This window comes from Procambarus clarkii, chromosome 22, assembly GCF_040958095.1.
Source record: "Procambarus clarkii isolate CNS0578487 chromosome 22, FALCON_Pclarkii_2.0, whole genome shotgun sequence".
Lineage (NCBI taxonomy): Eukaryota > Metazoa > Arthropoda > Malacostraca > Decapoda > Cambaridae > Procambarus > Procambarus clarkii.
In genome coordinates this window covers 48,637,143-48,663,467 of record NC_091171.1, presented here as the reverse complement: position 1 = coordinate 48,663,467, position 26,325 = coordinate 48,637,143, and the positions used below count along the sequence as shown (strand labels likewise).

The 26,325-nt window shown below is 40.6% G+C and overlaps 1 protein-coding gene across 13 annotated transcripts in view; it reads left to right on the top strand.

The window, feature by feature from the left end:
* Positions 1-26,325, top strand: part of AMPdeam (AMP deaminase) — a 150,722-nt gene that overhangs the window by 87,464 nt on the left and 36,933 nt on the right. For 10 of the 13 annotated variants that reach the window (XM_045744113.2, XM_045744108.2, XM_069329007.1 and 7 more), the window contains 4 exons: positions 17,588-17,652; positions 20,754-20,884; positions 23,069-23,169; positions 25,508-25,756. In XM_045744113.2, coding sequence (XP_045600069.1) covers positions 17,588-17,652; positions 20,754-20,884; positions 23,069-23,169; positions 25,508-25,756 — 546 coding nt within the window. Of the gene's footprint in view, positions 1-7,837; positions 7,865-17,587; positions 17,653-20,753; positions 20,885-23,068; positions 23,170-25,507; positions 25,757-26,325 lie in introns of all 13 variants that reach the window. The other 3 variants (XM_069329008.1, XM_069329011.1, XM_069329010.1) reach the window with 1 other exon arrangement.

Genomic DNA, 26,325 nt, shown 5'->3' with positions numbered 1-26,325 from the left:
ACTAGCTCTTCATGCTCTTGATACTTTGCTAATCAAGTGGTCATTACTTTCTCTGAACTTCTTGATTACTTCCTCATGATAGTTTCAGTGATGTCCAATTATGGGAACTTGTTGTGCAGACCACTCATGCTAATACTTTCCTCATTGAATCCACCAAAATCCAGCTCTGTTGTGTTTTTCTTATTGCTGGTGGCCATCTTGAATTTCATCATCTGTAACTATTTACTTTCGCAACTTTTTCTCATACAACTTTTACTTCCCCTTGCACATTTGTTTCATCTCCAATTTTTCAAATTCACTACACATTTAAGTCTCTTGAGACACCACTCATGGTCATCACCCTGTTCTACAATATTTAGGCATTTGAAATATACTGGAGTTTCTCTGTTGCAGGTGTTGACTCCTGTGTGAACTGTGTGTAGGGGCTCCATTCGCTCTTTGATGGCTTCTGGTTCGCCAGTTTCCTTTTCAGGCGTTTTGGGATTTGGTCATGTCGTGCCTTCCCCTGTGCTCAATATTATTCAGTAGTGGGTCCTTTGAGGAATTTATATAATAAAATGTGTGGAACATTAGAATGCTCAAATATATTCATATCACCAAGATGTACACTATATTATTTGCTTAGAACAATAACAAATACTGTTTTTACTAATATTGTACTAAATACACAGTACATTTTCATGCACAATTGCAAACCTGAAAGCATGACCAAGCAGGAATTCTAGGCACATAGGCTGCTTGGTGATAGTGACTGACACCAAATGCAGCCTAGAAACACACATAGCTGCAGGTGGGCATTGGTGGCGTTTCATGTAAACATACACATGATGCCTTTGCCACTCTAAGCAAGCAAATTCTGACTGCCCCCATCCCTGAACTTTGTAGCAGAGTCATGAATCCTTGCACCTTCCTTGTATCTACCTAAGGCGAAGCACCTTCCACTGGAAGTTGGCCTCTCGAGGAAGGAACACACAAACCCACTAGGGAAGGTAACCATATCAGGGAAGGGGCAACATCAGTACTTAGGGAAGGGAGCCCTAGACTTGTGCAGCTCAAGGTGAACAGTTTTCCATAAGTCCACACAAGAAGCGAGGCTTTAAACACATACTCAAGAGGCAAATATTAAAGATTGGAATAATACACAAGAAAGCAAATGTACTTCACAGAAAGAAGTTCAAAGAATGGCCAACACTTACCTGGAAAATAATTAGGGAACTGAAGGATTTGGAGTGACTCTAGGAGCAGTCAGTCGTAGCTTACACCAGGCAATTGACTGAGGAGATTCACTGGATGAAGCTGGTATCTCTGCAGCACTGCCACCTGTTTGTGGGCAGTTGTTACTCATGGATGAATGACCTAACTACTGGGAGGATAATTTTCTGATTTGTTTATATTTTGCATTGCTGTTGTCTGTTTTGATTTACACTTTCTGGTGGATGTTCCTTGGTGAGGGTGATCATATATTCCCTGCTCTCTGTGCCTTTTTGAGGAATCCAGATTTGGCCTCTTGTCCCTGATAGGCTTTTATTGACTCGCAAGGGCCTGGTGCGACTCGATTAGTGGGGAGCTAACCAAAGTGGCTAACCATGAGGAGCCATGGTATGGCCCCTCCAGAAATGTGGTTGGTGTTGTCTTCAGTATCTTGCTAATTATTGTACAGCAGTATACAGTGATATTACTTGTCACTACTAGATGAATGTTATGCATTGAAGAAATTTTGAACTTCCAATAGAGGATTAGAGATACTGTACTTGATGGAAACATGCTCCTGAGATAATTTACATGGAAATGGGTAGTGGATCCAGCAACTCTTGCCAATTTTGGGTTTATGTAAATGCTTTGTTGTTCTTGTAGTTATTTTATAACTAAGATTATTTCCACAGTTAAATACACAATCTGCACATCTCTTATAATATCAATGGTTAAACTAGGGGCAACCATGGTCATTTTGGCTGTTGAAATTTATGTTGGAAATTTATATAATTTGTGGTGGTTGTGGGCAGTTCATGCCCACTAGTTCATGCTGGCCACCATTATGGGGGATTCTTACATACAGTATGTAAACCTGCTTATTCGGTCTTTGGTCTTTATTTTTTCATATGGTTATGTATTCATATGGTTGTGCATTATTTATCATTAGTGTAGGTAACAAGGACAATCATATAAATAAAACCAGGAAAGGTGCCACCCTTAACACCATTTAATTTATCCACATTATACACACCTCTAACATTCCAACACTGCATCATTTACATTTGTTATTACTGTATAGGCTTTCTAAAGTCTATATGTTTAAATAGTTTCAGTATTTGCATGAATTTGATTGAGCTTAACCTTTTTCTTTATAAAATAAAATGAAAGTCGTCCAGCTCACCTTATCCTTAGAACACACACAAAATTCAGATATTTGACACACACACACAAAACTCACTATTTTCTATAGAATTATTTGCACTACACATTTCCCTATCACACACAGCAGAAGCCCTCATCAGCACCTTACCTGTATTTTGAGTAATATGGTTAAAGGAAGCAATATAGTTTTGTACTTTTTTTTAATTTTTTGCACTGAATTAAAGAAAGCGAAGAGGAGACAATGATGCCCATGCCATCATGAAGCTACTGCTGGCCTCTTCCACATCATTTTTAAACCAGAATTTGAGAATCTGAAAATTTTTAGAAACTTTTATGATCATTAACCTACAGTATTGGAAAAGCAGTATGTGAAAAAGAGGCATTTTCTGGGGAAAGCCCCATCTGTTCCCTGAAGCTATTCAAACTGATATGTACTTTATTAGTTTGGGGCCATCAGTCACTTGGAGTTCTAAGTCTACCGGGGACCACAAGCCAGAACCTGGTCTCCTCAAAGAGGCGCAGTGAGCAATGGTGTATGAGCACTTTACATATAATACAGGTACACCTCAACTTACGATTGCCCTACTTACGAATTTTTTTAATTACAACGTAAATTTCATCGGAAAATGCAACTTGACTTACGACCATGTTGTCGACTAATGACCTTTGTTGATTCGCGTTTGGGTTGACCAAGCGCATGGTTCCTGGTGGCACAGCCGACCCCACCTCACTTTACCATAGTCGCCCGCTTAGTGACTATTGCGATTGTAAAGAATTTCAGTATTTTTGTTTTTTGAACATAAAAGTAATTATTATATATCATGCCATGGATCCCAAGAGAGTCAGAGGTAAGGTTCAATCTAAGAAAACACAGTGAGGATGACCATAGAGGAAAAACAAGAGATCATTCATAAACATGAAAATGGTATGACAGTTGTTGATGTAGAGTAGAGGATGTCCCTTCCTCATTTATTAAGAAAATGTATGCACTATGAGAAGAATTGCAAAGTTTTGCTGAAAAGTGTCACTCAAATCGAGCTGTAGCAGATGGTTGTGTTAACCTTTTTAATGACAATGTGATGTCTCACTTCAGACAAGTGTTACAATGTAGGGAAAAGTGTTGCTAGACAGGTTTTTAGTGAGAAAAACAAGTAGTGAGCCACAAGCAGGTCCTAGTGGTATGCAGGCAAAATGTAGGAGAGAGAGAGAAAGAGAGAGAGAGTACCCCCAGAAAAGTCATCACTGCCTGATGTTATAATGGAAGGGGACTCCCCTTCCAAAGACTAACACCTCCTCCTCCTCCTCCCCGTCTTCTATATGGCAACAAGAGTCCTCATTCAAGGTAAGATATACATACTGTATTGAAGTGTTATTCAGTATAAAATGTATTTTTATGTTAATATTTTTGGGGTGTGGAATGGATTAATTAAATTTACATTATTTCTTATGGGAAAATCCTTTTGACTTGTGAATTTTCTACTTACGACCCTTCTCTGGGAACGGATTAATTTCGTAAGTCGAAGCCCCACTGTATGTCATATTCCGCCATCGACTAAAAGAGCCAAGAACTCCTCCGGAAAGAAAATGAATGAAGAGAAACTAGCAACTCTGCATGCCAACTAGTATTCCTACTTGTTAGTGGAACCTCCCCTCTCCCTCGAACATAGGGAGGGGAAATACTACCCCTTGCGGGTCAGTGTTGACTTCCCTAGGTGTTCAGGGCTCGCTCCCCGAGCGAGCCCTGAACTCGTTCGTCGGGGCTCTTGGGCTTTCTGTCTTGCCCCAAGTAGGGTAGTGTTATTGTCTGGAAGGGATGGGGGGGGTTGGCGCTGTGGCTTGCACAGTCTGCATACACCTATGTGACGGCTGACTGCCAGTTTACTTGGGGTTTTGTTTCGGGGCTTGTCACTTTCATTTTGGGTGTTTGCCCTGTTTTGATGGAGGTGGTCTGCTTAGCAGCTTATTATGCCAGCCTATGTTGTGTTGGGGTCTCCTCCCTTGTCCCTGAGGTTTCACCACTGCTACTGGTAATCTGTTTTCCTGCTTTCAAGCAGGGGGGGTCTACTGGCTTAGCGGGCCATACCTGGGCTTCCATAGGGCTAATGTACCCTGCGAACCTCTGGAAAACCCTCGTGGGCTCAGTTGGTAACATGGCTCCGTCAGAGTTCACTCTGGCCTTGTGCAATGTTGGTACATCGCCCCTGCCTCAGGGTGACAATCACCCTTTTTGCCTCCGCCAGGCTGCCTGTTTTGTTGATGACGCCTGCGACTCGGAGTCTTGCAGGATGTGTTCTCTGCTTGTGCTTCAATTTACATATTCCTCGTCTATGGATGAGAGGTTTCATGCAGCGGCATTGTGAGCTCTTTTCTCTTCCTTACAACACGCTGGGTTGGTTGCCTGGTTGGAGGCCTTGGAGCTGCACCGTTTGGGTTTTCAAGACCAGGATTTGGGGGCATTTGTCGCTTCACCTTTCGTTCTGTCCATGCCCCTGCTTCCTTCCAAGGTGGGCATGATCTCCTTGCTTCTCCCTCTCTCCCTGCTTCCGGCTCCAAACCGTCTGATGGTTTCGATTGAGATGAGGCTTGGGTGGCTTCTGGGGGGCTGCCCCTTCTGATTCGGCGTGGAGCTGGTTGAGCTCATTCTTCCTGCCAAGGCTTCCAGTTCATCACAGCTACCTTCCTTCTCGGAAACCTTATCCTTGGACTCTGCCTTTTCTTCAGAGGTGGTGGGTGTGGAAGAGGGCTCTGCCCCGGGGCCTGTGTTGTGGGTTCCCAGGGCTCGGGGGGGGGGAGTCTGTTTGGAGTGCTTGGACTATTTTTTTATTTTTTTCCCTGCTTGTGCCCTCTGGGAAGGGGTTTTTGCTGAAGAGAAGTTTTTTTTTGTCCTTTCCTTCCCTTCCTTCTGCATTAGTTGTACCACATTTGTTGGCATGATTTATACACCTTCGGGTCGGATGCATCCATGTTATGCTGGGATGTTTGTTTTCATGGACATTTTGCTCTACTGTGTGCATTGTCGCCACTGCCCACCAGGGCGGAGTTACTGGTCATCCCGCACTTCCTATCTGTGTTTGTTGTTACTCATGTTTGCCTATGGCGGCTGGGCATTTGCCCCCTTTTTGAGGCCTTTATTATTTTATTTCATACGCTCATTTTCATGGACGGTTTGACACTGTGTCCTTCCACTGGCTTTGCTGGTTGTTCAGCCGCCTGGGGGTGGACCACTTCACGTCGGTGTGGTCTCGGCATCTTCCACTGTATATACGTGACGCCATTCCCTGACTGCAAGGCTGTTGCAATTGATGCTTTTCTACAGAACTAGTTGAGGTGGGGGTTCCTGTACCTCTTTCTCCCAGTCCAGCTGTCACTCTTAAGTCTTGTCTTGCTTAGAATCCTATCAGAGTAGGTTCTTCTCCTGGCTCCATGGTGACTGGCCCGGCCATGGTTTCAGGTTCTGCTTGCTCGGTGTCCGAACCCGGGCATCTTTCCGCGGCTCCGCCTCTACCAGCAGTGTGGGGCAGTGAGGTAACTTGCTGGTTCGCTTTACTGTTCCGCACTTCGCGTCTGGTCTTTTTGATGTGGGTGTATTGCCCTTCTAGGGTGATCAGGTGGCTTCTTTGATGGTGTCCCACCTACGGTCTACTTCTAGGTGACAGTATAAAGTATTGGAGGTCTTTCTGTCAGTTCCTTTCTCTTAGGAAGTTTTTGGCAATTTCGTAACGGGTTGTGTTGTCCTTTCTTTCTTTGCTTTTTCTGGACTGGCATCTCATGCCAAATACTGTCGCTTCACATTGCATGGCGTTGGAGGAGCTGCTCCAGCTTGCATTCGGGGTGAATGTTACTTTCGTTCCGTTCCGCAGGCTTTCATGTGCGTTTTTTCACCCCCGGCCTGCTCATGTGCCACCTGAGTCTTCCTGGTCTTTAGATCGGGTTATTTCTTTTCCGTCTTCTCTTCATTTAGTCGTGGCTCCTTCGGTTGTTGATTGTCTTTGGATGGCATTATTTTTGTTGGCCTTGGCTACTAGGGGCTCGGGTTAGGGAGCTTCATGCTCTCCTCCAGCATCAGGGGTTCAGTTCTTTTGGTACTGGTGGTCATTTTGTTCGTTTGCAACCGTCTCTTTCTTTTTTGGCAGGCTTCCAAAGGGGTTCAGTCATGGTGGATGCTTGGTTGGTTAGGCCGGGGGTACATCATATGTTGTGTCCGGTGGCGGCTTAATGCTGCTACCTGTGGGGCCACTGGTTCTTTGCCAATGGGGACGCTCTATGGGTGGATGCAGTTTCCCTGGTTCCCTGTTCCATGGCTCGTGTGTCCCAGGTAGTCCGCAGTGTTATAAAATCCGGGCAGTTAGCACTCTACCCTCATGCCTATGACATGGGGAAGTACACAGCGCTTGCTGCAGTGTTTGGTAACATGTCTTGTTTTGACATTAGGGCACGGAGGTTTTGGAGGTCACAAAGGGTCCTGGCCGCCAGATATCTCCTGACCATTCCGGGGTCTTTCTGGTCTTGTATCGCTTTGGGGTGTCTGTCATGGCTGTTAGAACCTTCACATTGAGTCCTGCTGTGTGGCTGCCTCCCGGGTAAGTCCCTGTGTTTCCTTCTCTGTGGGTAGTTAGCTTCAGGAAGCCAACGAGGCTCCCGCTCAGAAATCTAGCTTTCAATGTAATGAAATGCCCTTTTCGGGGGATAACCTTGGAGGCTCCCCAACACCCTCCCTCCTTCCGATCGGCGATTTTTCCAACAGGCCTCGAACTGAGGGTTGGACAGTGGGGGTCACCTAAGCCGATAACCCCGCGTCCCCCTTGTCGGGAAGGGGGAAGGATTCCGCTAACAAGCGGGAGTATTGATGACCAAACCACACACTAGAAAGTGAAGGGACAATCGACTTGAGAATGGTCCAGGACGGACCGAAACGTTGTTGTCTCTTCACTTTCTAGTGTGTGGTTTGGTTAACATATTTCTGCCACGTTATTGTGATTCCTCGTCTGCAAGTGGGAGTATTGGTTTGCATGCAGAGTTGCTAGTTTCTCTACATTTATTTTCTTTCTGGAGGAGTTCTTGGCTCTTTTGGGCTGTAGGTGGCAATTTTACCAGATGTTTGTTTTGGTTCGCCTATCTTTCTGGACTACTGCCCCGGTCGATGGCGGAATATGACATACTTTACATTTAAAGTGCTCATACGCCATTGCTCTCTTTGAGGGGGCCAGGTTCTGGCTTGTGGTCCCTGGTAGGCTTAGAACTCAGAGTGACTGATGACCCCAAACTAATAAAGCACATATCAGTTTGGATAGCTTCAGGGTTCCTCCGAGGCTACACCCAGAAAAGGGTGTTTCACTACATTCAACGCTAGCTTTAATTCATGGTCAATGGTTGTATTTATCTCTTGATTTACTTTTAACCAAAGGAAATCCTTTGGAAATATTTTTCTTCTTTTATTATTGGCACAACCAACATCTGAAGCCCCTTTTAATTTTCTTTACAGTACCACCTTGACAACTTGATCACCAATGTAAGTCAGCTATGTTACTGTTCTCATGGTAGCTTGTATTACTCAGTTTACTCATAATACTGCCTGACTTCATCTCTCTTTGAGTGTCAGATCCCACTAGAATTTGGCACATCATTTGTAACAGTGTCAACACCCCATCTTAATAACAATGCTCAAGTCTTAACATTACCATACTGTAGCCATGTCTAACCCTAACCCTAATATAATTAATTCTTTAGCAGTAGCAAGCATCACCATAACATTTACTGATCGCATCTCATAACGGTATCAAGCCTCACTTCTACAAAATAAATAATATATATATATATATATATATAATATATAATATATATATATATACTGTATATATATACACAGTATATATTTTCTGCCTGAAACGCTGCGTGTACTAATGGCTTTACAAGAATGTAATTACTGTACTATGCTATGTATCCTCACAATCCCAATGTACCTTCTTGTATATATATATATAAATAAAATAAAATAAAATAAAAATATGCGAACAAGCCTGAATGGTCCCCAGGCATACATGCAACTGAAAACTCACACCCCAGAAGTGACTCGAACCCATACTGCCAGGAGCACTTTCCAACTGGTGGGCAGGGCACCTTATCCACTCGACCATCACGACCGGACAAAAGCTGATAGTAGCCGAGGCTATTTGCCCATCAGCCCGTCGGCACTCTGATGGTAAAATAGCCTCGGCTACTATCAGCTTTTGTCCGGTCGTGATGGTCGAGTGGATAAGGTGCCCTGCCCACCAGTTGCAAAGTCCTCCTGGCAGTATGAGTTCAAGTCACTTCTGGGGTGTGAGTTTTCAGTTATATATATATATATATATATATATATATATATATATATATATATATATATATATATATATATATATATATATATATATATATATATATATATGTCGTAACTAGTAGCCAGAACGCACTTCTCGGCCTACTATGCAAGGCCCAATTTGCCTAATAGGCCGAGTAATTTTTTTTTTTTTAATAAATTGTTTCCAATTAGTTTATTTGAATTAGTATTATTATATTATATAAGGAACATAAGTTATTGAATTAGTTGTGCTAGTTTGGGTTAGGTTTAGATAGGTTAGGTTAGGTTAGGTAGGATTGGTTCGGTTCGGTCATATATCTACGTTAGTTTTAGCTCAAATTTAAACAACTCAACTTATTCATAATGAAATGGACAGATTTATCATTTTATAAGAAAAAATTTGAAAAATATATAAATTCAGGAAAACTTGGCTTATTAGGCAAATTGAGCCTTGCATAGTAGGCCGAGTACTGTGTTCTGGCTACTAAGTACAACATATACCTGTGTATATATATATATATATATATATGTCGTACCTAGTAGCCAGAACTCACTTCTCAGCCTACTATGCAAGGCCCGATTTGCCTAATAAGCCAAGTTTTCATGAATTAATGTTTTTTCGTCTACCTAACCTACCTAACCTAACCTAACCTAGCTTTTTTTGGCTACCTAACCTAACCTTACCTATATATATAGGTTAGGTTAGGTTAGGTAGGGTTGGTTAGGTTCGGTCATATATCTACGTTAATTTTAACTCCAATAAAAAAAATTGACCTCATACATAGTGAAAAGGGTAGCTTTATCATTTCATAAGAAAAAAATTATAGTAAATATATTAATTCATGAAAACTTGGCTTATTAGGCAAATCGGGCCTTGAATAGTAGGCTGAGAAGTGAGTTCTGGCTACTAGGTACGACATATATATATATATATATATGTCGTACCTAGTAGCCAGAACGCCCTTCTCAGCCTACTATACAAGGCCCGATTTGCCTAATAAGCCAAGTTTTCCTGAATTAATATATTTTCTCTAATTTTTTTCTTATGAAATAATAAAGCTACCCATTGCATTATGTATGAGGTCAATTTTTTTTTATTGGAGTTAAAATTAACGTAGATATATGACCGAACCTAACCAACCCTACCTAACCTAACCTAATCTATCTTTATAGGTTAGGTTAGGTAGCAGAAAAAGTTAGGTTAGGTTAGGTTAGGTAGGTTATGTAGTCGAAAAAACATTAATTCATGAAAACTTGGCTTATTAGGCAAATCGGGCCTTGCATAGTAGGCTGAGAAGTGTGTTCTGGCTACTAGGTACGACATATATATATATATATATAATATATAATATATATATATATATATATATATATATATATATATATGTCGTACCTAGTAGCCAGAACTCACTTCTATGCCTACTATGCAAGGCCCGATTTGCCTAATAAGCCATGTTTTCATGAATTAATTGTTTTTCGTCTACCTAACCTACCTAACCTAACCTAACCTAACTTTTTCGGCTACCTAACCTAACCTAACCTATAAAGATAGGTTAGGTTAGGTTAGGTAGGGGTTGTTAGGTTCGGTCATATATCTACGTTAATTTTAACTCCAATAAAAAAAAATTGACCTCATTCGTAATGTAATGGGTAGCATTATCATTTCAAAAGAAAAACGTTAGAGAAAATATATTAATTCAGGAAAACTTGGCTTATTAGGCAAATCGGGCCTTGCATAGTAGGCCGAGAAGTGCGTTCTGGCTATTAGGTACGACATATATATATATATATATATATATATATATATATATATATATATATATATATATATATATATATATATATATATATATATATATATATATATATAATATACACACACACACACACACACACACACACATGTATATATATCATATCCAGTCGATTTAACGGCTTCTTATTTACCGATCTGCCAGTTCTAAAGACTGGTTTTGGAGACTGTTATCTGGAGCCTCATGTACTGGTCTACTGGTCGATATATCCGAAAGTCGGTATTGGGTTTGTTTTGGCATCGGTGGCTCCTCACATGGCAACCAGGCCACTGACCTCGATCGTCTAGAGTCGTAAATTAAATTTTAACTTTCTTTTAAAATGATTAAGTTTAATGAAGAAAATTCTAAATTATTAATAATAAAATATTTTGAAACAATGGTTATTAAGCAAAATTCTTTGTTTTCTTATTAAATACCATTTATACTATAGGCACTAGGTATTTTTTTTCCCACGAACCTAGAATGTACTGTGCCAGGCCATGTGTCTGCATTGTTTACTGTGAACTTGCGTGGCTAGCTTCAATTTTGAAGAACATTACTGTTAATTGTGACCTTCATTTTAATTTACAAAATGCCTAAAGTTTCCCAAAGGAAGCGTCTGACAGTTGCACAGAAGCTGGAGTTAATTGAAAAACTTGATAAAGGATTTTCTCACGTACGAGCAGCAGCAGAGTTTAACATCGGCAAAAGTACAGTAAGTGACAAAAAAACAGAATGAAACGCTATTAAAATGTGAGAACAACAGTGTAATTACCTAAGTGTAGTTACAGGATGAGAGCTACGCTCGTGGTGTCCCGTCTCCCCAGCACTCTGTCATATAATGCTTTGAAATTACTGACGGTTTTGGCCTCCACCACCTTCTCACTTAACTTGTTCCAACCGTCTACCACTCTATTTACAAAAGTGAATTTTCGTATATTTCTCCGGCAGCTTTGTTTCGTTAGTTTAAATCTATGACCTCTTGTTTTTGAAGTTCCGGGCCTCAGGAATTCTTCCCTATCAATTTTATCGATTCCTGTTACTATTTTGAACGTAGTGATCATATCGCCTCTTTTTCTTCTATCTTCTATCTAGTGTAATTACCTAAGTGTAATTACCTAAGTGTAGTTACAGGATGAGAGCTACGCTCGTGGTGTCCCGTCTTCCCAGCACTCTTTGTCATATAACGCTTTGAAACTACTGACGGTCTTGGCCTCCACCAAAGTGTGCGCTACTTCTGGTGCTGCATGTTCGAGAAAAGCAGTAAAGGCTGGTCAGTAGTCACAATTAGATGCTACAGTGTATAAGTGGTTTATTCAGCACCGCACAATTGGCATGGCAATACGATTTGAAGAGCTTAAAGTTGCAGCAAGTAAACTCGCCATTCAGTTAGGTATAAAAGATTTCACTGCAAGTGATGGGTGGGTTGGAAGATTTAAGGCTCGACATAACATTTCAAACACCAAAAAAAATTCTGGAGAGGCTTCAAATGCTGATCCCACTAATGTTGAATCATTCAAGGCTAAATTAAACCAGTTCATTGTAAGTAATAATTTAGGCAAATATCAAGTATATAATGCTGACGAGACAGGGTTTATGTGGTGAGCTGTACCCAGTAAATCCTTAACCAATAAGATGCATTAAAATATTCCTGGATGAAAGATAAGCAAGGAACGACTCTCAGTCTTGCTCTGTGCTAATGCTGATGCTTCTCAAAGGATAAAATGTGTGGTGATAGGCAAGTCTAAAAATCCTCGAGCCTTATTAAAGAATATACTGCAGGCACTACCCGTAATATATTACAGCTCAAAGAAATCATGGTTTAATTAAACAATATTTACGGACTGGTTTGAAAACCACTTTTGCTAAGAAGTTAGAGAATTCCAGATCAACAGATGTGGAATAAAGGCCAGTGAGGTTAAGGCATTGTTGCTGCTAGATAATGCCCCTGCTCATCCCTTTAGCAAGTTAATTTCAAGGGATGGCAGAATAAAATGCATGGCACTTCCCCCAAACACAACATCCTTGATCCAGCCCATGGATCAAGGTGTTATTCTTGCTGCTAAATGTATGTACCAAACAGAAATGCTTGAAGATGTTTTAGTTGTTTTACCTAGGAAGGAAGATGAATTGACAGGAAGGATACAAGGGCTCAAAGAACATTAGAAAAGTTAAAAACGTACACAATTAGGGAAGCAATATTCCACTGGGCTAAGCTTTGGAATAAAGTAAAGGAAACCACACTAACAAATTCATGGAAGAAACTGTTAACAGAGAGGCCTAGAGGTGAAGCAGCAATATCTGATAGTGAATTCGAAGGTTTTGAAAATGTAGCCAATGATTTTGTGGTGTTTGAAGAAACGATTCGAACAATGTTGCTCCAGACTGGTCAGGGTGTACAAGTGATATCAATGAATAGTTAGAAAATGATTACAATCCTGGTTATGAATTGTTAACTGAAGAACAGTTTGCTCAAAGTGTTCTCAGAAATGACTCTGATGACTCGGATGATGTTGGTGAAGCTCTGCCTAGAGGTGTCGGATATCAGAAAAGATTGCAACAAATTGAGGACCTCATTGAATATTCAAGAAGAAGTAAACATGAAGTTGTTGGAAAATTTATATACACTTTTCAGCTTTTAAGCAATGTCTTAGAACGTTAGTTTAGTTCATTTATTATGCACCCCATACCCATCTTGTGGGCGGTAGTGGAAAGGGTTACAGAGGCACATAATGGGCTCAGGGACTGAACCCCACAATTCATTTAGCTAAGTAAGTTACAATCTTGATGAGCTAGCCACAAAATTCAATATAAATCGTCATATCAACAGTGGGTTCGAGATCGACCACAAGTACAGTTTCTAAATTAAGCAGCTGACATATGTGGAGAGCTAGTGTCACAATTGATATGTTTGTCCTGCACACCACCCCCCATCCAGTGGGCAGCGGTGGATAGGTTACAATCACTTAATTACTACCTACAGTTAGCAAACTGGGGATATTTGGCATATATTAGAATGTTAGCAGAGAAAATTAGATTCAGACAAAAATGGATAAATTCATGATTTCTATGGTTTGTGAAAAATCTTCGTCTACACCTGCTGGGAATTCAATAAGTTGTGCAGTATCCGCCGGCAACGAGTGCCCTACAAGCCATACTGCACCTACCAATGCTGAATTCCCATCGACAAGTCGTACAGCATCCGCCGGCAATGTATGATCTACAAGCTATGCTGCATTCTCCGATGCTGAATTCCCATCGACAAGTCGTGTAACATCTACCGGCAAGGGATGCTCTACAAGCCATGCTGCACCCATCGATGCTGAACTCCCATCGCCAAGTCGTGCAGCATCTGCTAACGATAATATAAAATATGATTGAAATGCATATAAATTAGTGTAAAAAATGTTGATAGAGTACAGTGTTATAAGTGTTAATGAATAATTAAGCCTTGACAAAAAGATATACTGTACACAGTGTAAATACAGTATAGAAATAAGTTTCAATTGTACGAGTGCATTACAGCTCTTGGTCAACTTTTTTTTTATTAAAGTGCAGTGTGTTACTCTCATGTGAATTAGTAGTAGGCCTAGCTGTTGTGTGAAGTGAAAGCCTGAAAATAAGTGTACATACTGTATATATACTGATTAATACAAAACAAGTGCTGCAGAGGATGACGTAATCTTCAGCTTCATAAATAGGTAAGTCAATTTACCAATTTTATTACAGTATTACAACAATTATTATTAATTATTATTATTAATTTTTTTTCAACAATAGCTACATATTAGTAAAAGCAAATGTATATTCTATCATTAGCAGAGAAAATGTGAACTTACAAGATTTCGTCTTGGCTAGCTTTCAATGACAAGGCTCGATCACCATTATATGGCCTGGCCGCCACAGCCTGTGTCGTAACATTAAAAATACATTACCTGTACTGTACAGGGTAAAACAAAACACATTTCTAAAATTTTATTTAGAAAATATTATCAATCATTGATTGATACACGAAATATTTTGCAATACAGTACTGTACAATGATCAGGCTCCATTTGGGCTGCGCCCCAGTGATTCATTGTTTCTCTTCGGTCCTTGGCTTTTTGGGGCCGGTCGCTTTGAGTGATTTATCTGCTGGTTTCTCGGGGTTCAGCTCTCCTTCAGAATGTTGGACATCCCAGGAGTGTCCAACATTCTAGCGGACAACCTCTTCACATCGGCGTGGTCCGGCGTCTCCTGATATATGTGGAGCCCTTCCCCGACTGCGGAGCGATTGCAGTGGATGCTTTTTTGCAGGATAGATCAAGGTGGGGTTACCTGTACCTCTTCCCCCTGGCCATGCTGTTACTTTGGATTCTGGCTCGATTGGAGTCTTATTGCCGGAGTGTCATCCTTGTGGCCGGCCCATTCTTGGTTTTAGTTGCTGCTTGCTCGGTGTCCAAACTCGGAGGGTTTTCTGTGGCTCTGCCTCTTCCAGCAGATTGGGCCGGTCTTATACCTGACTGGTTTGATCTACTCCTTCGCTCTTCGCATCTGGTCTTCTTGACGTGTGTGTATCACCACTTGTATGGTGATCAGGTGGCTTCGTTGAGGGTGTCCCATCTGCAGTCTTCATCTCGACGACAGTATGGAGTCTCTTAACGTTCTTTTCACCATTTGCTCTCTCTCTCTCTCTCTCTCTCTCTCTCTCTCGTGACCTGTGTGTCTCGGCTTCTGGGGCCACTACCTGCGAGCCTCAGCTTCTGTGGCCATGAATGCGCTTTGGGTTGATTCGATTTTCCTCATTCCCTGTTCCATGACTAGTGTCTCTAAGGTTGTCTGCAAGGTTCTTAAATCTAGCCAGCCTGTGGTCTACCCTAGTGCCATGATGTTCGTAAGTTTCCTTTCTTGGCTGCTGTATTTGGGAACATGTCCTGGTCTGACATTCAGGCACTGGGGTCTTGAAGGTCGAACAGGATCCTGGCCACCCGTTATTCAGTGAATATTCTGGGTCCAAGTCATTCTTGTCTGGCCTTGGGCCCCATCCAAAGGCACAGCCAGTTGTCTCATCTTCGAGTTGAGGTACACGGGGCAGCCATCTCCCAGGTAAGTCCCTCTTTGACATATCTTTGGTTATGTTGCTCCAGGGAGCTGAAGGGGGTCCCCACAGAAAACCAGCATTAAATGAAATGAGAAGCCATTTTCTTGGTGAGCCCTGGAGGTTTCCCTGGCTCCCTCTGGTCGGCGGTTTCATTTTTAATGCTCAGTCTCCGAACTGAAGACTGCGCAGCCGGCGCATGGGTCTGAGGCTTCCCTCCCACCTCAGGAGGGGGAGGGGGGAGCCTCAGACATTTGCTTGTTTTCTTGTTTTCTTTTGGGGGAGTTCTGTTTCTCTGTTCAGTCTTGGGTTTGCAATTTCCTACCAAGTGGGGTTTGTTTTGGGACGCCTATATTTCTGGGTGCCTAACCCCGGTCGATGGCAGACATGGAATACTCCCAAATACAGGGGGGGTTTCCTTAGGACATTGCTCCCTGCACTTCTTTGATTGGGGCCAGGTTCTGGCTCATGGTCTCTGGCAGAACTGCCTACAAGGGTAGGCAGAACTCCATTACCTGAAGCCCTAGACTAATATAAGCTAATATCAGTCCGATAGCTCCAGGGAGCCTCCGGGGCTCACCCAGAAAATGGTGTTTCATTACATTCAACGCTGGTTTTTTAACTGCTGTTCCTACCAGTTGGGCAACTTTCAGTGAATCCCATTTATCCCATGTATGTATTTATCCCATATATGCTTTGCTTCCATTCCAGCAAAGTTTAGTGGCCTGTGTGTAACATCTATTATTAGATTATTTTTGTTTTCATTAAATTCTGACCAAATAGTTTGTGTGTGTGGGGCTTAATTTCAATTCATTCTTTGACATTACAATAAAAAAATTCCTGTACATATATTGCAACCAATCGAATTGACAGTACGTTTTAATACTAAGTGTAATAAGTACATTTTCTGACTGTCATACTTAGTACATAATTGCACTTATGGGACTATTACATTTACCTCCCTATTTATTCTCCTCGTTTTCTATTAAGACACTCAGAATTTTAGGATGAAGTTTTAAAGTTCAGTTTGCTATACACAAGTTTTAAATACTGTATCAGGAATTTATTTTTCAGTTTTTTTAAACAAAAGAGATTTTATAAAAAATTTGAAAAAATTTACTTTACAATTTGTTGATATATTTTAGTTTTGTTTGGTTTTATTTGTTTGTTTTATAAAACTGTAATATCAATATAGCTATAGGTTAAGTAGTAATTGTAATTAATTAAGAAGCAATAAAATGCTTATCTTCAAAAACTAAGTTGGTTAGGTGAGGTCGTGGTTTTCTATTCAGCTTTTCAGCTTAAATATTCACTATATTTGACAGTACGATTTAATACTAAGTGTAAATAAATGCAATTCCTAACTGTCATACATAGTACATAATTGCACTTATGGGGCTGTTACATTTACCTCCCCATTTTTGGAGGACGGGGTGTATATTGATATTCTCCTCCTTGTCTAATATGTCTATCCTGTGAAATTATTTGAATCCCCCGTGAAACAATAATATTGCACTTGATTTGGAACATTTTCTAGCCAGCAATTTACTCCCAATTGTCCTAGACAGCTATTCATTTTCAACTCCTTTGGATCAGAACCCAGAATCCTCTACCATGCTGGCATGGTATAGGATATTGTGTGCCTACACAGGTATAGTAAAGCTCGAGAGAGACACAGAGAAAACACACCAATGTGACAATCACTACAGCATAGGTCCACAGTACAAAAAACACAAATGTCTTTAGATAAATCTACTCTTGTGTTGAGGTCTCTGATCGACCAATAGGAGTAGCGCTGAGGAAACCTAGGCAGAAAGTAAGTTATGATTGCTAGCTGCTTCTGTTTACACACCTGCAATGGCAGTCAAGCTGTCAATTAACTGATTGGCATTTTGTAGTAATTGAGTAGTACTTGATGGTCTCTTTGACGTAAAGTATACATAGAAAAGGTTTTTGCTCCTTTACGTATTAAAATTACATATTACTTTTTGTTCATTTTACCATTATAAAATTATATTTTTTCAGATGCCAGTTGAAGATATCTCGAAGTCATCAAAACTCCTCATTGAGGCACTTAGGCTACGTGAGAAGTAAGTACAATATCAGTATTATATGAAGTGAAAATGATGACAGAAGAGTATTATTACCCTATCCTTGCCTTAAATATAGTTTACAGACTTGTACACTCACTAATGATGATGTGACTAAACACTAAATTTCTGGAAAGAGTCCCCCCCCCCTCCTTACTGGATAGCTCTTCACGTTTTATCACATGAGAGCCCTTGTAAGTCATTTAATAGCCTACCGCATGCCAGAGGCCAAAATGTGGTCCACTTGAGGAGCCACAGGAAGCAGGGGATAATGAGTAGAAAAGCTACCAAAAAGGTAGAATGCATCAAATCAATCAACTGCAGAGAAAATATTAGCAACCCTGACAACTAGGAACACAGAAGTTTGGTCATTACCACCACTAGTGACATAACCCCACTGCCAGGGCGGCTCTGGGAGCTTGGGATCTGCTTGGAGTCACTAGATCACTTTTGCACCTGGTGCAAGCATAAGAAATATTGCGGGAACAACCTGTGGACATCTTCAACAGAAAAGTAGATTGTTTTCTGAAAGAAGTAATTACCTAAGTGTAGTTACAGGATGAGAGCTACGCTCGTGGTGTCCCGTCTACCCAGACAGACTGTATCTGTTTGACTCTTTGCCATATAACACTTTGAAACTACTGACGGTTTTGGCCTCCACCGCCTTCTCACTTAACTTGTTCCAACCGTCTACCACTCTCTTTGCGAAAGTGAATTTTCTTATATTTCTTTGGCATTTTTGTTTAATTAGTTTAAATCTCAGTGATTTCGTGAGTTTAAGTCTATGACCTCTTGTTCTTGAAGTTCCAGGGCTCAGGAAATCTTCCTTGTTGATTTTATCAATTCCTGATACTATTTTGTACGTAGTAATCATATCGCCTCTTTTTCTTCTGTCTTCTAGTTTTGGCATATTTAATGGCTCTATCCTCTCCTCGTAGCTCTTGCCCTTCAGTTCTGGGAGCCACTTAGTAGCATGTCTTTGCACCTTTTCAAGTTTGTTGATGTGCTTCTTAAGATGTGGGCACCCCACACAACCGCTGCATATTCTAGCTTTGGCCTGACAAAAGTCGTGAACAATTTCTTTAGTATTTCGCTATCCATGTATTAAAAAGCAATTCTGAAATTAGAAAGCATGGCATAGGCTCCTCGCACAACTTTCTTTATGTGGTCCTCAGGAGATAGTTTTCTATCTAGAACCACTCCTAGATCTCTTTCTTTATCAGAATTCTTTAAAGATTTCTCACATAATTTATAGGTTGTGTGGGGTCTATGTTCACCTATTCCACATTCCAAAACATGGCATTTATTCACATTAAATTGCATTTGCCAAGTGGTGCTCCATATACTTATTTTGACCAGGTCTTCTTGAAGGGCATGACAATCATCTTATCTTTTATCTTATCCTTCCCATGAGCGTAGCTCTCATCCTGTAAATACACTTAGGTAATTACACTTAGGTAATTTCACACACACCCAGGAAGCAGCTCTGTACCAGCTGTCTAACTCCCAGGTACCTATTTACTGCTAGGTAACAGGGGCATCAGGGTGAAAGAAACTTTGCCCATTTGTTTCTGCCTGGTCCGGGAATCGAACCCGGGCCACAGAATTACGAGTCCTGCGCAGTGTCCGCTCAGCTACCAGACCCCATGACCCCATATAACATGTATCAACAAACTCGAGCACAGAGGCAAACCTCGAATGCGGAGTCCAATTTTTTAAAGAAATTGAGCTCGAGAACCGAAAAATTTGAAAAGAGAGGCATTCAAAACCCAAGGTTCCACTGTATATGGTCTATTATGCATATATAATCTACATCCCATCCTGCATTTTCTGTCTCCTCGTGACTTTTAATGGGAAGTACAGAAAGAGTGTTCCGGTAATAAAGTCGTGCAGGTTCTCAACTCGGAATTGAAAATTCCGAATTGAAATCGTGGGCAGGACAGAAATAATTGGGCTCATTTCCTATCACCTAATGGGCCTGTTCACCTAGTAGTAAGTAGATTAGTCAGGAGTTAGTCAGCTTGTTGGGGCGTTGCATTCTGGGTGGGGTCGGTAATTTGACCTTGGGGGGAGAACTTCGATATAAGCCTAATGTGTATGAATGCACTCTGGCTGCCTGTCCCCCATCACAGTGAATTACTGTATTATTATACCTGGTTCCTTCAGGTGAGTGAGGGGTGTAGTCTAGTATAGTCAGCCAAGGAAAATACTCTGTGGTTGTTTGGACAGTTGGAAAAAATTACTAATGGTAGGCTTGTAAGAACATTTTAAGTACAATGGGAGAATTACCCAAGGGACAGGGCTCAAAATAACTTTATAAAACTTTAGACTTTAAGGGTAGACCTTATAAGGGGGACCTTATAAGACCTTAGGGATTATATAGACCTTAACAGACTTTAGGGGTATAAAACAAGATCGATCATCTTTAGGTACAGTTGCTGGAATGGTTTTTCTGTGGTAGCTGCAGTTGGGGTGGGTTGGGAGAATATGTAATCAGTTACAGATACTGTACTGTAAATCAATCAGATGACAATATTTCCAAGTAATTTCTCACTTTCCTAGTAAATTGCTTAATTAAATCATTTTCCACTCAAACTTCCATGTTTTTCTTTATGGTTTTTCTGGGTGAGACCCGGAGGTTCCCCAGAGCTTACTAGGCTGATATGCTAATGTCAGACTTTGGCATCAGTCGTGTGTATGGTGTTCTATGGGCCTACTGGGAACCACGAGCCAGAACCTGGCCCCCTCAGAGAGGCATGGGGAGCAATGGCCTATAGAAACCTCCGTGTGGTTGGAAGCATTCTATGTCTGCCATCCACCGGGTCAAGCACTCAGAAAGCAGACATAGAATGCTTCCAACCACACAGGGGTTTCTATAGGCCATTGCTCCCCATGCCTCTCTGAGGGAACCAGGTTCTGGCTCGTGATCCCTGGTAAGCCTACAGAACTCCATACACATGACTGATGCCAAAGTCTGACATTAACATATCAGCCTAGTAAGCTCCGGGGAGCCTCCGGGTCTCACCCATAAAATGGCGTTTCATTATATTTAACGCTGGTTTTTTAATTTGTATTTATAACTTGAAATCCATTACTTGCAGGTACATGGCATGGGCAGTTCAGAGCTTCCCCAATGTGACTGCTAGTTATTTACGCCAGGCTGGCATTGAAGACCCAATGGGTCAAGGTCTACGCTATGCTGGTGCTTGCAGTGATCCCAAAAGTCTTGAAGGTTAGATCTAACATTCTTGTATATACTGTAGTACTTAATTTGTGTAAGCAGCCCTTTTTAACTTGCAAAGGAAATTTTGTACTATGGTATGAACTTTTTGAATGAACTATATGGGGCTTTGGCTTCTCTGCATGTCTTGGTGGCTGGAATGAGCGGTAGCTAGTTTGTTTTTGGGATTGATTGTGTGTGTGTAATTACCTAAGTGTAGTTACAGGATGAGAGCTATGCTCATGGTGTCCTGTCTTCCCAGCACTCTGTCACATATTGCTGTGAAACTACTGATGGTTTTGGCTTCCACCACCTTCTCACTTAACCTGTTCCAACTGTGTACCACTCTGTTTGCAAAAGAAAACGTTCTAATATTTCTTCGGCAGCTTTGTTTAGATACAGTAGTTTAAATCTTTGACCTCTTGTTCTAGAAGTTCCAGTTCTTCCCTATCAGCTTTGTCAATTCCCATTACTATTTTGTACTTAATGCTTATATCTCCTCTTTTTCTTCTATCTTCTACTTCTTGCATATTTAATGCTTCTAACTTCTCGTAGCTCTTGTCTTTCAGTTCCAGGAGCCATTTAGTTGCATGTCTTTGCAGATTTTCCTGTTTGTTGCTGTGCTTCTTAAGATATGGGCACCATTCATTTGCTGCATATTCCAGCTTTGGTCTCATAAAGGTTGTGAACAATTTCCTTAGTATTTCACCATCCATGTATTTATAAAAAGCAATTTTGAAATTGGAAAGCATTGCATAGGCTCCTCACACAATGTTCTTTATATGGTCCTCGGGTGATATATATATATATATTTTTTTTTTTTTTTTTTTTTTTTTTTGAGATATATACAAGAGTTGTTACATTCTTGTACATTATTTTCTATCTAGAACCATCCCTAGATCTCTTTCTTAAATTAATCAGAATTTTGTTAAAGCTTTTCCACATAATTTGTAGGTTGTGTGTAATCTATTTTTCCTTTGTTCCACATTCCATAACATGATTCATTAAGTTCCATTTCCTAAGTGGTGCTCCATACACTTATTTTGTCCAGGTCATCTTGAAGGGCAAGACAATCATCTAAGTTTATCTTTCCTAGTATCAGCAGCAAACATGTTCATATAATTCTTTATTCCTTCTGGTAGGTCGTTTATATAGACAATGAACATTACCGGTGCAAGAAATTAACTCTGTGGTACTCCACTCATGACATTTCTCCAGTTTGGTACATTGCTTCTGATTACTGCCTTAATTTATCTGTCGGAAAATAATTCATCCATGTTAGAAGCTTAACCCCCCACCCCCCTCCTCATGTATGTTCCAGTTTCCGGAACAATTTCTTAAGTGGAACCCTGTCAAAAACCCTTTTTAGATCAAGATAGATGCAGTTAACCCAACCATCTCTTTCCTGTAAAATCTCTGTGACTCTTTCATAGACACTAAGTAAATCTGTTACACAGGATCTACGAGATCGAAAACTATACTGTCTGTCTGTTATTGCTGTGTATAGTTTTTCTCCATGTGTTCTACCCAGTTAGTTTTAATTATTTATCCAATACTTTGACTTACACTTGTCAATGATATAGGTCTATAATTAAGGGGGGCCTTCCCTGCACCCACTTTTGTAGATTGTAGTTAGCCTTTTTCCACATATTTGCTATGACTCCTGTACACAGAAAAGCCTGAAAAATCAGTTGAAATGAAATGCTGAGCTCAGATGTGCATTCTCTCAGAACCCCATGGTGAAACTCCATCTAGGCCAACTGCTTTGTTCTTACTTAGCTCTTTGAGCATTTTTTCCATTTCGTCTCTAGACACCTCTATGTGTTCTATGTTCTCTAGAATTCTTATTGTGTCTGGTTCTCTGAAGATTTCATTTTGCACAAACACATGTTGGAATTGTTTGTTTAATGTTTCACGCATTTCCTTTTCATTTTCTGTGAATCAGGTTCCCATTTTCAACCTCTGAATATTATCTTTTCCCTGGCTAGCTCAGGGTGCTAGTGTGGGGGGCAACCAGACAGGCATTTCAACAAATTCAGCGCTGGATTTTTGGATGATAGCTTACATTATTTATGCTATAAAATTAAATTCTGTTTGAAGTGCTTCATTATGTTCTTGTAAATATAGCCTTATGTGTGTTTTGATTTCGTTGAATTTCCTCAATACAAAATTATGCTATACCTATTTTCTTTATAGACCACCCTATTGATCCGCCACGTAAGGAAGTCAGCCCTTGGAAGATTGATGTCCCTGAAGATTGTGGATACAAGTTCCATATGCTTGATGGTGTTTTCCAGGTACAGTAACATCTGTATCCTGGTGTGAATTAAGCTTTTATCAATTATTTTGTCTAGCATTTCTCCTTTTATTTTCTAAATTGTTATTGCTATTATAGACTGATACAGTATATAGTCAATATAATTACCTTATTTCCCACTGTCATGTAGGGGGTCACACTTGGCAAAAAAATGGAAAATGTGTAGTAGGACATGATCAATAAATGTATTGAAAAAATGCTGCAAGTAACTAAACTATAATATAAATATAGAGTGCATAAAGATAGTAAAATCGCTTGTCATGACAATAATGCAGTCATTCAGTATTATCAGCAAGTAAACAAATTGTACCACAATTCTAGGCAAATATTAGCAGCAATATCTCGACCAATTTAGGATTAAATATAAAGTAATTTAGGGAAATTCTTTCAAAGTCTTAAGCAGTCATTATTTCTTAACTCTCATTTCCTAAAGTGCTCTGTCCTTTCCTGATGACTGTCTTGTCGCTCTGTGAAAGTAGGAAGTGTGGTAGAGTGAATGATATCTAATATTGTATACACTGTACTGAACAGTTGACTTCTGATCTGAATGGTCCAGATGTATAAGGTAAGCATTGTGAGACCCAGTAAGATAATTTATACAATTAGTACTAGAGCTATTCAGGTTTGATTGGTGATGTGGTGTAATTTATTTTTGCCAAAATTCTGGGTGTGAGTGTTGCTATATGGTTCATATTGTAATCCATAGATCCTAGTGAATCATCAATTATCTTTGGGAGGTAGTGGCTCGCCATCTGGTTACGTTTACAAACACAAAATAATTTAGAGCACTAGTATGCATTAACCAGGCCAACACAATGGTAGAAATGATGTGACCATGTGTAGGTTACTTTCTTTAGATGTCCACAATTTTTATCCTGTGCGGCTCTACCCTGCTGTGCTTTGACCTGGTGGTAACGGTGCTGTGCATGTGAGGTTCTGGGCTGTGAGGCTTGCTGTTCTAGGGCTGCATGCCCTGCTATTCCTGGGCTGTTTGTCCTGCTGTTCCAGGGTTGTAGGCTCTGCTGTTCCAGGGCCGTGCACCCTGCTGTTCCGGGGCCGTGCGCCCTGCTGTTCCAGGGCCGTGTGCCCTGCTGTTCCGGGGTCGTGCGCCCTGCTGTTTTGGGGACCGTGCGTCCTGCTGTTTTGGGGCTGTGCGTCCTGCTGTTTTGGGACTGTGCGTCCTGCTGTTTTGGGGCCGTGCGCCCTGGTGTTCCGAGGCCGTGCGCCCTGCTGTTCCAGGGCCGTGTGCCCTGCTGTTCCAGGGCCATGCGCCCTGCTGTTCTCGGTCTGTGTGCCTGGGGTTATGTACTGTATGCCCTCCTTTCCTGATTTTATTCAGGATTTCTGCTACACTATGGCTGCCACTGGCAGCTGACCTTTGCACACTTCTCGTGTTGCTAGGTTTCCTTCCTCTGCTGTTTTGTTTTGCTCTGTCTTTTAGTTCATGCCTCGGCTGGGTTTATTCAATTTAACATTATTGCTGTCTTTCTGAGTTTTTACGATGCAGGCAGGTCATTACTGTCGGCATTTTTAAATTCTTTATCCATAGCTGCTGGCTAGAGTTGTTGAGGCATTTAGTGTCTAACAGGATATTGGTCTTTAACCTTTTATTGGATGTTCTATAGCCTTCCTGCACTTGAGGTGCTTTGGTGTCTGGCAAACCACTGCTGCTCTACCCAGAGTCCTGCTTTGCTGCTGTCCTCTTCCACAGATCTTGCTTTTCTGGGTCCTTTTCAGTAAGTGAATAAGCTCCAGGAAGCAGAAATCCCAGAAATCAAGAATTAAATGTAATGAAACTACCAATTCTGGTATGCTCTCTGTAGCTTCCTGTTTCCCCCCACATTGTCTTCCTGAGCATTTCCTATGAAAATTTAGGGTTGGGGGGGGGGGAAGGGGGTGGACCAGGTCTTTTGAGTGATTTAAGGCTCAAGTTGTTCATACACAGAAAACTATTATTTCTTTGTTTTCATCTTTTTCATTTCTTTTTTCTTTCAAGCAATGCTTTGTTTTGTTTCATCTGGCTTTCTTGTCAATTTTCCTGTTTTGAATAGATCTTTGATCCCAAGGTCCCTTCATCTCAGAGACATTCTGATCCTGGCTTCTGGTAGGTTAACATAGGTCTTTAAAGCCTGACATGATTCATAAGCTTAAAGATGCTACTAGAAAAGTAATTTCATTACATTAAATTCCTCTTATTAAACCCATGAACTGTAAACCTATGTGATATTAACATTTGTGGGTTGCAAGGCTTAATATACCTGGGGGTCAATTCTATTGTAATTGTTGGTTGAATTTAACTCTGGCCCTTTTTCTAATAGGTATATCCTAATGAGGAGGCTGAACAACAGAATGAGCCTTTACCTTATAACTACCCAGATCTGCTGCGCTACATACAAGATATGAATTTGCTATGTGCTCTCATTGCAAATGGCCCTGTGAAATCATTTTGCTATCGACGTCTACAATACCTGACTTCAAAGTTCCAGCTGCATGTTCTTCTCAATGAAATGAGGGAACTTGCTGCACAAAAGGCCGTTCCTCACCGAGACTTCTACAATATAAGAAAGGTAACAAAAAGTAGTACCATGTTAATATTTTTAAGCAGGTGTTATTTACATTTGCAAGACTCTTTCTAATAGACTTGCATATAATTTAACTTATTGGGTAATACTTAGATTAATTTTATTTGTTGGATAATACTTAGGCTTAATATATTTAGTGTTACATTATTTATCTTATAATAAGAGAGAAATTATAAAATGTTACAGAAAAGTATATGATAATGGATCTAAAGTGGCAGATGTAATATCATATGATAAGGAAGCTCTGATGCTGAAATGTTTCATGCACGATGTGCAAGTCTGCAATGCATTAGAGGACAAGAATGCAACATTGCACTTACCTGTCAATGACTACGGGAAAGTGAGATCTTGCTCTTTATGCCCTGTCTTCCAGCCATTTAAACCTGGCATGCTATATACCTCTTTCAACATCAATATTTTCATTTTGTTTTCTCTAAAAGTTGTAGATGGAATTGAATTCAACAACCTCATTCTCCAGTTCATTTCTCTTGCTGGTAACCTGAACAAGGAATGAGAACTCTCCTATTTCTGTATGACTCGGTTGTGTGTCCAGA